Below are 11,473 nucleotides of genomic sequence, written 5' to 3' on the forward strand. Positions count from 1 at the left end.
GTCAAAGTGGTTTACTTTACAAAACGGGTTTTCCTCACACAGCTGACTTTGTAGTATGTGTGTGTGTGTGTTTGCCTGTTTTCCATATTTCCCATATATATAGAGAGACAAACAAACAACCACATATACGTGTTTGTTGAGTCTATAAATAGCTTTTTTGCTAATTTGATATCAACGTTTGTAATTAAAACGCTGCCTTGTTAATAATTAATTATAATCTGCACGTTACACAATTTGTCGCAGTCTTTTGTCTTAATTCAAATAAAGCGCGAAAAAGTCTGTCAAGTTTTTTCGACACGCTCATTTGCCCAGGCGCCACCTAACAAAATGCTGCCAATTAAAATCTCAACCAAAACACTAAACACAACAAAAAAAAAAAACAACGAAATACAAAAAATAAATATATATAAAAAATAATAAAATGAAGCAACAAGAGACGACAATAACAGAGAGCTGATTTTCAACTGGTAGCAGTGACAATTACTTATGTATATGTATTTCCATCATACACTTACAAAGAGTATAAACAATTTGTGGTGCGATATGAATTCATATTTACAAATTTGTGCTAGAGTAAGGAAAGAGTAAACACCAATACACTTAAGTGCAATACACAAATGCACTAAAAAAAATTGCATTGCAGCTCACAAAATTTCTTTCTTTGCAATTTCGAAGATTCTTTTCCAAGCAACGAAAAAAGTCCATTTCGAACAATGTAGATTTTTCGGCAACCCAAGAACAAAGTGCATTAGGCTTACCAATGTAAAGTCGATGAAAGTGTTGTTGCTAAGCTCGACGCATAAGCAGAGAATATGACGGAATATGCAAAATTGTTTTTGTATTTTGTACTGAGGAAGCAAAATTGTTTTTGTGTTTTGCTTTATCAATGCTGGGAGCAGTGCATGTATGTATGTATACATGTATGTATGTATGTATGTATGTATGTACTTCCTTAAACCTGAGAGTAATTGCAGAAACAAAATGAGTAGTGAGAGTAAAGAGTGCAAGTAGAGTATTTCGAATGCGACAAACTGTCGCTGTTCTTTTCTTGTTTTTTTCCTTTGCGATTAACAACTGTTTATGCTGTGCCGTTTAGAGCCCCCCAACAACGAACCAAAAAAAAAAAAATACTTGATTTTGCAAATTAGGAAAGCAAAGCTAAGCAAAACAATTTACATATTAATTTATGGCAACGCTTTGTGCAGCTTCAATTTGCATGTGAATAGTTTTTGGGCCATAAATCAGATTGATTAATCGAATGCTTTATCGTGTAGATGTTTTGTTCGGCCTCTTGTTAGTTAATTCAATCGGCTGGCTACCAAAATCTATCTTTCTATTTATCATTTCACATTAAATGCTATTAATTACAAGACGAGAAAGTGATGATCACAAATTCTACAACAAGACAAGACATGAATAATGAGCGTGTGACGTAAACATGGCTTCTTAATGATGTTAGATATGATTTATCTGATTAAGTGTGTACTATACTATATACTATACACGTATAGATTTAGTTGTTGTTTAGCAAATAAACATGTATATTAGATATTTGACTTTATTTAGCTGGGTATTCATCTCATATTCTGAGTGTGGGAGTTGTCAATGTCAGAACAACAAATTCTCAGTTTCTATTTGATTGAACCGCCTGCCCAATAAGGCGTGATTGCCTGTGCGTGTGTGTGTGTGTGTGTGTGTGTGTGTGTGTGGGAGTGTGTATTAAGGTCAGCGTACGTATATTAACTATTTTAATGAGTTGTGCTAATATTGACAGCATTCGATACATACATATATTCGTATTTGTATCTGAAACTTTCTTATGTCTTTATCAAGCATTTTAAGCATTGGACTCGCTTTGCTGCTCTGGCTGAGGCTGTGGCTGATTATGGGTACATGCTCTAGAAGAGCGACTATTGCGCTATCTTAAAGTATTAAAAGGCAACCAAGTCCGACTACAAAAGCAGCGAGAAACAAACAACAAGCACAGCCAGTAGAAGAAAAAACAAACACACAAAGTCATTGAACGTTTAATAACATCGCCCCAGTTTAGTAGGCAGCAGCAGCAGCAACAGCAGCAGCCACACACACGAGTAGCTAAAGCAGCGCCAGAAGCAGCAGCAGCAGCAGCAGCAGCAGCAAAAGAAACAAATAAAATAATAAAACGCCAACAACAAAACAACTTTGATTAAAATTTTACAGTCACTTAGGCAGTTAGTCAGTCATTGGAGCTGCAGACTCTGATAAAAATATAGAAAAATGTTGTTCTCGCAACGCAACGCAACACAACGCGTAAACATGTGTTGTGCGTATGTGCGAGTGTATGTTTAATGATCAACTTTATAGTACACACACTCTCTCTCTGGCATCAACAGCAACAGCAGCAACAACAATCGCTTGCTTTGTATTATTTGTTTACGAAGCAACTTCAAAGTGCTCCGATCCATCTGTCTCTCTGCTTCCCTAGCTATTAATAGTCTTTGAACTGTCAATCCGATTAAGTAGCTTGAGCTTTGAGACTACGCCCTTATCAAAGAGCATCTCAATAGCTGCACCTTCAATTCAGCACTCAGACTAAGTCTCAGTCTTATAGTAGCGATATGCCTAATGAAGAGCCCATAAATTTAATATTGTAGTTTGGAATGCATTCAATATAGCTTTGACATACACAATTTGCCATGACAACTGGCCCACAACTGGCATTGATTCATAATCAGGATATGCAGCTGGCCATAAAGGAGAGATTTTCCCTTAGTTGCTGCTGCTGCTGCTGCTGCAGTAGAATGATGCATAAAGCATATCAAATGCTCAAAAGTGAAACTTAATTACAAATACTGGATGCAAACATTGCCAAAAGAAAAAATAAATAAAAATTGCTCATATTTTCCATTTTATTTGACATCAGAGCAAACACAGTTTTTCATTTAAATGCCAACTCGTATTTATTAAAAATCGTTTTATATTGCGTATGTGCAATATTAAGTATACGCATGGTTTGCTCATATGTTATATCAATTTTCTCATTTTGTCATTGCAGTGTTCCTCAACAGATCTTGACATGGATGATCTCGATGATTGTGATCAAGTTACACAAGTTATTGGCTATCATCCGCGCTATCGCGATCACTTTCTGCGTACGCAGAATTTCATCATGAAAGGCGATGGACCGCTGCCCTATGCTTATAGATACTATTTGGCCATAATTGTGAGTACACAGTATACAGTATATATATATGATAATAGTCGGGTATTAAGCGCACTTGAAAGCGACAGCTGTTGGAGTTTTTTCCCCGAGGCGCTTATGCGAGAATCAACAACAGAAAATGGGAGCGAGAAGCGGGAGTGAGAAAGAGATTCATGCTTTTGTCTTTTAGCCAGGAGCAAAGCTGTCCTACTGAGTTTTCATCATGGATCTGACATTCGCAGTATTTGTAATGTGACTATGCAGGTGTGTGCGAATGTGTGTGCGTGTGTGTGTGTGTGTGTGTGTGCATTGTGTGAATGCATTGTTGCCAGTAGCAAATTTAAGCACATTAGCTCTCACCGACTGATGCTGTCAGCTCACATTTGCAGTCAGTTTGCTTGTTGGTTGTTGATGCCCTATCAATGGCAACATCAGCAGCCTCCACATTCCCAGAAAACAACCACACACACACACACACACTGACACACACACACTCGCACACACAGCTTAAACATTGGGGAATCAACAACAACAGCAAATTATTTCCACTATTCTGAGCTCTCTGCAAAATGCAGAATAAAAGACTTTTCACCCTCAGCTACTACAACACACACACACACACAGAAACTGCAACACACACACACATCACAACAGATAGATATATAAAGTAGAAATTGTTTGGGTTTGAGGTGTGCACACATAACCGGGGGCATGCAGTTGGAACAATGGAAGTGTTGCAGCTAAACAAGTTTCTTAATTACAACTGACAGCATTTTATATTTGGCCCAGCAACAACACACGAGATAGAAGAGGCGAAATCTCCTTGCTCAGGATAAATACTCAGATATTAATACTGTCAAGATGTCAGACGATTTATGTTGACATTTCTACAACAGTTCAGAGTTGCGGAAATTATAAATTCCATTTCCACTGACAAGAAACTGCTGAATAATTTAAGAGCCAACCATGAAATAGTTCTATGCTATTCACATAGGCAGAATCAATCGAATTCCTTTGCCCAATTATCGATTAATACTTCAATGTTGCACGCAAGCATTTCAATGTAATACCTGAGATTGTTGAAGCTTCCTTGTAGCTACAAAATGTAGTGTATATCAGTATATTAATGTTGCAAGCACAGATTGTTGTTGCAATCTCTTGATGTTAATAATGCAAGCAAGCATTTAAATCTCAATGAAGATTGTGCAAGTTTATTTTCTATCTACAAAATATATAAGATTATCAGTATAATAAGCAAGAAATGTAATACACAGATTTTTGTTGAAGTCTCTTGAAGTTTCTTTTGTATCAACAAAATATACTATATTACATTATTAGTATATTCATCCGCGAAATGAAGCATTTAGTTCCATAAATTGTTGTTGAAGTCTTTTTGTTTTGTATTTGCAGATTGTTCAAGTCTCTTGAAGTTTCTCTTGTGTCTACAAAATATACTATATACTATATTACATTATTGTATATTGTCGATTAGCACTTCAACATCGAAATCAAGCATTGAAATGCTAAAGAGATTTAAATGTTACATAGATTGTTGTTGAAGTCTTTATGTTTTGTATCTGCAAAATATATATTTTTGTACTAAATTGTAAAAAGTATCTTAAAAGCATAAGCTGCTTTGCTCTTTTGTAGTTGCGTAAGTGCAAAAAGAAAATGCACAATTTTATTACACGAAATAGTTGCTAGTTGCTATAAGTTGCTAGTTGCAAATAATATCTTTGGCTGCAAATTGTGATTACACGCCGGAAACTCGTTTGAGAAAACAATAATTAATTTGTTTTGTTTAATGAACACGCAGAACACATGAAAATAGCCTGAAATATTTCGAAAAATAGGCAAATTTATTGAACAACATCGTAATTAAATTTTTATTTATGGCGCAGTTAATTTCATCTTTTCTCTGCCTGCAATAACAATCTGAATGGGGTTGGCGAAGGCCGAAGGGGGTGAGGGAGGGGGTAAGTGAGGGTGGCAGTGTGAATTTTATGCCCATCAATGGGCACACACCCATTCACACATACATCCTCACACCCACACTCACACTCAAACACTCACATTCGAAGCGCGTTCGTTGCGAGATATTTAAAGGGTAATTGCAATAATTCTTATTTGTGTTCGTTTTCTGTTTCTTAATCTCTTTTTTTTGTGTTATTGCATTGGCGCAGAAAGCAATAAAGCCACAAGGATGGGCATACCTGACTTTAGCATACCCTGTACAGTGTACAACGAGCACATTACGTATACGCAGCAATCATTGAAAGTTAATCAGTCATGAGCTGCCTCAACACAAACACACGCACATTTTGCCAGGGACTCTTCTGTGTCGTTTTATTTAAATAAATTATTGTTATGTATTTCACACACACACTCACACACACACACACATACAGCTAGCAGCTCATAATAAGTGTGTGCATATTTATGTGCAATAATCATAAACTAGATAAGATATGTGTATTTTGGTTTTGGGTCTTTGACTTTGTATATTCGTGAATACAATAAACACATTCATTTAACTCATGCCAGCAAATTGGCGACGATTTGCGCCTCGCCTACGTTTTGCCAGAAGTTATTCATAGCAACCGCACATGAGTCGCCAGGTCGCCAAGATTGCGCTACATTTTGGGGCAAATGAGTTCTCAAGAAGAACTCATTCATTGCAAGCAGTGTACACGAATCGCATTGATGCCTTGAGTGCATTCGAATGTAAAGCAGGTCAACCTCATAAGATTCAAATGTACAAAATTAATAAGTTATCATTGCATAGAAGAGGCCCAGGAACAACAACAGCAAAAAAAGAAGAAAAAATCAAAACTGAAAACGAAAACAATAATAAAGGCAACAAAATAGAAATCAAAACAAAGGCCTACGCTTTTGTATATTCGTGTTTGTCGTATTTTGGGTCACACTCATATACTCACACACACTCACACTCAACTCAATGTGATACCCCCCCCAAAAAAAAAAATCGAAAAATATTTTTAGCGCATTTTCAGGTGTGGACGAAATGCTCTCCCAGGGGCTTTTAATGGGGGGAGACCGCGGCCTATGATTCTACGGGTACTACGATGGGTAGATGAATAGATGAATACTTGTGTTGTTGTTGTTGTTTTATATAGAACGCGGCATGGGATCGTTTCATTGTCATTTGTGATGTTCGCATTTGATTGCGGTTTCAAATGTTGTGTTTCTCGTTGAGCAGCGTGAACTACTACAGACAATAAATTGCTTTTATTAAGCGCCCTCTGATATGTCAAGTATGGAAAAGTTCAAGGCTAAAGCCCCACAAAAGCCAACATAACACACAAATTGCGTAATACTTATGCTCAACTACTTGTTTTGGATGCCTTCGGTTTGCACTTGATGCTACATAATTATCACAAGCGTTTTGAACCCTTGTCTCACAATTAAATCGTTGTGGCCAAGTACAAAATTATGCTTTCGACATAAGTCCGAACAGAGTTTGGTTTGTGACCTTAACAAAAAGAAAAAAACAATACTTATTGTTGAGAAGATAAAGAATTATGCTGGGTTGAAAATAAAGTAATAAAAATTAAATAAATATGGAAAGCTGTTTTTTTCCTTAAATTACTAATGGAATAAAAATGAAGTATATATATTATTGATCAGCGTAAATAGCCGAGATGATAAAGCGACTAATTATAAAGCTAGATTATCGAAGTTGAAATCATACAAACAATAAATACTGTGGTTTTTGTGATTACCTACGCAATCGATAAAAATATTACAAGATATTCAATAAATAATAATATTTAATTGTGGGTTTTAGATTGTTTTGGTATATTTTTGAATATGGTATATTTCAAACACAGTATTCGTTATAGATGATTATCGATGCAATCAATAAAAATATTATAAGTTATTCCAAAAATAATATATATGACAATTGTGGGTTCTTTTTATTTTTTAGTATATTTTGTTCTATATGGTATATTTTAAGCATAGTAGTTTGTCGTTATACCAGGTTTGCTTTTGTTGGTATCATAATTTGGTATATTTTAACGATAATACCGTCTTCGCACTGTTTTGGTTTTGATGTAAATTGGAAGTGGGTATCTCTCACTTAAAGATAAGTTGAAGAAAAGTCAGAACTAAGAACTAGGGACAGAAATCGATGCAATTTATTATAATTAAAGAACGCAGTATTCTTCAATCTCTTTTATCGAAATAATTCAACATATTTAGAATAATCTACAACTCTAAATTGATGTCGACCACAATCAAAGTTAGTTGCCAAGTGTAATGGGGTACATTTGTTTAATTATTGATTGCATTTATAATAATTGACTGATATCGGACATTATTACAGGCTGCCGCACGCCATCAATGCCCGTACCTGGTGAAGCGCTACGAGAAGGAGTTCCTCAATCAGGGCGGCAATAGAGAATGGCTGAACGGAGTGGACTATATACCCGCCAAATTACGTGCCATATATGATATAAATAAAATATTAGCACACCGACCCTGGCTGTTGCGGAAGGAGCATATCGAGGTAAGGACAATGAGCGAGTGAATGGATGCACTTACAAAACTGCATGAATCTTTAATGACTGGTCTCTCTTCCATTTCACAATTCACATTTCACGTATTTTCTCGTATTTTCCCGTATTTTCTGCTGCAGCGTCTGACCAAGGGCAAAAATAGTTGGTCATTGTCGGAGGTGGTGCATGCGATGGTCTTAATATCGCATTTCCATTCGCTATCCTCATTTGTGTTCTCCTGCGGTCTTACACAGAAGCTCGACGGTTTGTCTAGTCCCAAATTGAAAGGTGCGCCCGTGTCGCTCGATCCAGCGACTCGCCAGACGACAACCAGCCCCATCAACCCCCAGATACAACTCCAACAGCAGCAGCAGCAGCAACTTCAACTCCAGCAACAACAGCAGCAACAGCAACAGAAAAATGTTCTTGGCGAGATATCGTTGAACAATGGCAGTGGCAGCAGCAGCATTGGAGTTGGCATCAACGGTGGAGCAACAGACAATAAAGGGAATGCAGCTAGCAACGGTTTTGGCCAGCATTATTTGGGTAAATAGGCAAAAGACAGCACACTTTGTTTGTCAAATTCATATTTGCATTCCGTTCGACATTTCGAAATTGCCCCCGACGTATTTAATTAAGTGCGAAAATGTTTTGATTGCAGCAACGGCACAGCAACAGCCGCAACAGCATGGCATCTCGGTGGAGGCCTTGATGGAGCGCATGAAGGTCTTGTCCCAGAACCAGGACGAATGCAGCGAGGCCGAGCTGAGTAATCGCTTCAAGAGCGTTGAGCTGCAGACCGCTGAGCTGGCAGCCGTAACGCCCGAGGCAACTGTCGCCTTGCCTCCCATTATTTCGCACTATGTGGACGATCCGAATTTCACATATGAGGATTTCGCACGACGCGGTGCCGAGAATATAAACACGTTTCGCATACAGGACTATTCGTGGGAGGATCATGGCTATTCTCTAGTGGACGGGTAAATTGCTATTCATATACAGATCTTAGAGACTATGAAAGATAGAGCTAGAATAGATAGGTCTTGGTTTCTTGGGTTAAATATCTGGTATATATTGTATTCCATGGTATATTTTGAATGAAGTAGTATATCGATAAAAAGAGCTTTAAGAAATAAAGCTTTTCTTATAATTTGGTATTTTGCGAGATTTTCATTTGGCGTTTTGTTTTTTTTTTTGGAAGCGATTATCATAAACAGACTTATTGAACTGCTTATCAAAGACTTTAATATACCAAAAATACATTTCGCTATATTTCTGTATTTGTTTGGTATAATATTTTTGTATATTTAAATGATACCACACTGATTTCCTTTTGTAAAGTCGAGCACATTCTTACATATTTTTTAAGCTCTTTATCTTTATCTCTTTACCTTTTTTGCATTGTCAGTTTGTACAACGATGTGGGCACTTTTCTGGATGCCAAGTTTCGAGCTGCCTATAATCTGACGTATTTCACCATGGGCGGCATTAAGAATGTGGATACATCGAAGTTTCGTCGTGCCATTTGGAACTACATTCAATGCATTTTCGGCATACGACACGATGACTACGATTACGGTGAAGTTAATCAGGTACATTGCTGGCTAATTTCCATGACATGAAACAATGATTAATCAATGAACTCTTCTTGCAGTTGCTTGTGCGTCCGTTGAAAATGTTCATAAAGACAGTCTGCTGTTTTCCGGAGCGCATTACCACCAAGGATTACGATAGTGTGCTCGTCGAGCTGCAGGACAGTGAAAAGGTAAGCTCATCGAACTCTATGGAATTTGAATAATGAATGTAACATGTATTCTTACTTTTTGCAGGTTCATGTTAATCTAATGATAATGGAGGCCCGTAATCAGGCCGAACTACTCTATGCTTTGCGCGAGATAATGCGCTATATGACTTGATCTCATTAAGTGATTAATATATCTATATCTATACAACACACACAACATATAATATATACACCATACAATATACATAAAAAATATATATATACAAACACACGCATATATATATATATATAAAATACTTAGCCGAGCTGACGAAAACCTTTCTAATTTTGAATGAGCATTAAAAAAAGAGCAGAAGGAAAACGAGTTAAATAACAATTAAAATATCAGCTTTTTGAATTTGTGCAATGTCTATTGATTGATCCAGTATAATCAGAAACAAAAAATAGAAATTGTCAATGTCCAGTTTAAATACAATTCAATAGTCTGTGTCTATGATATTAAATGTGTTACACTTGCAACATAACCAAGTAAATACCAGTTTACCCTATGGAAATCAATATTTATGTAATCGAATTTCAAGATTTGATTATTAGTTCTGTTTCTTTTAAAAAATGCTTGCAACAATCACTGTACATATGTATTATGTTTTGTTAAAATATTTTAGTGAAATAAACACATTTTTATTTTAATTACTATTTTGTTTTCATTTTTTTATTACTTCTCTATTATTTCTTTTCAAATTTTGAGCTTCTAGAAACAATCGAAATCAAAATGGTGAACTATATACATACATCTCGGAGCTTTTCTTCTAAAGACATAAACAAATATTATATTTTGATAATATTTAAAAAGAATAACAAAACAAAACGAATATAAAAATATACATACATATATAGTATAGTACGCATATTGGACTGTAATGTGAAAATGCGCATCTAAAAATCTTTAAGTGAAGGCATTCAATGTCGAAGAACTGGGATAACATTTTATTTTTATCCATTTCAAGAGGTACGTATACAAAAATGTTGTGAAAACATTTCAATACAATAGGGAGAGAGTATAATGCAAATGATTAACGTGCAAAATAAGTATGTTCGACTTATTAACACGAATAGAGTTAAATAGTGTTAGATATACTACGAATAGATTTCTTCAATTTCATTACGTATCGGTTGCTGGTTGTATTTTAACTATAAGCTTGCCTAAACCTGAGTTATTATTGCATATTCCTGTTATAGAATAATAAAATTATATACACAACATAATATAAGTACACTAATGCAGCCATCGATATAAAATTAAGCTCAATCACGAATAGATTTCATATAACACGGTTTTAATGTTTGATGTTGTATATTTAGTTTGGTAAGTCAACAGTCGAATTAAACGAATAATAACAATTTTTTTAATGGAGGTGTATAATTTAAGCTTTCATCGTGAAGTCAACAGAAATATATGACTTTGTAGTAGAATATCAGAGTTTGCTGAACAGAATTTAAATAAAAACATATAAGAAATATGTCGCAATCGATGTGAATTCAATCTTGCCATATGACTAACTTTCCCCAAGACTTACTTTCCTCAACCTTTAAAGAATGTCTTAAGAAAGCTTAATGAAAATTTCAACTGGTCTTTCAACGGTCAGAGAAAATCTAACTGGAATATTGTCAGTAGTAGATTAGTTTATATTTAAGTGTAAAAAAGCGAAAACAAATGTTTTAAACAGGTTTCGAATAAACGAATAATGAAGTATGCGTAATTTTAAACATATATTGATATAGAACATAAGTATTACGTTATAAAAGGCAGTGTTAGAACCAATTGTACATACAGCTAACACCGCTATATAGCATTCAAAGATGTGATTTTAATAAATATATATACCTAAAAGTATACCTTTGCACATATAGTTATACAGAAAAAGGTGTATATATTTCACAAACAAATATTTAGATATCAAAGTGTTTTTTGCATATACTATATACGATATCTAGGCTTAATCAGTTCAATATTTATTTGTGTTTTTG

At 35.4% G+C, this 11,473-nt stretch overlaps 1 protein-coding gene across 2 annotated transcripts in view; it reads left to right on the forward strand.

The window, feature by feature from the left end:
* Positions 1-10,135, forward strand: part of LOC132794419 (sestrin homolog) — a 32,512-nt gene extending 22,377 nt beyond the window's left edge. For both annotated transcript variants that reach the window (XM_060804867.1, XM_060804868.1), the window contains 7 exons: positions 3,035-3,202; positions 7,530-7,712; positions 7,842-8,247; positions 8,363-8,681; positions 9,110-9,293; positions 9,356-9,466; positions 9,531-10,135. In XM_060804867.1, coding sequence (XP_060660850.1) covers positions 3,035-3,202; positions 7,530-7,712; positions 7,842-8,247; positions 8,363-8,681; positions 9,110-9,293; positions 9,356-9,466; positions 9,531-9,617 — 1,458 coding nt within the window. In that variant the 3' untranslated portion in view covers positions 9,618-10,135. The remainder of the gene's footprint in view (positions 1-3,034; positions 3,203-7,529; positions 7,713-7,841; positions 8,248-8,362; positions 8,682-9,109; positions 9,294-9,355; positions 9,467-9,530) is intronic.
* The last annotated feature ends 1,338 nt before the right edge of the window (positions 10,136-11,473 follow it).

This window comes from Drosophila nasuta, chromosome 3 (genome assembly GCF_023558535.2).
Source record: "Drosophila nasuta strain 15112-1781.00 chromosome 3, ASM2355853v1, whole genome shotgun sequence".
NCBI lineage: Eukaryota > Metazoa > Arthropoda > Insecta > Diptera > Drosophilidae > Drosophila > Drosophila nasuta.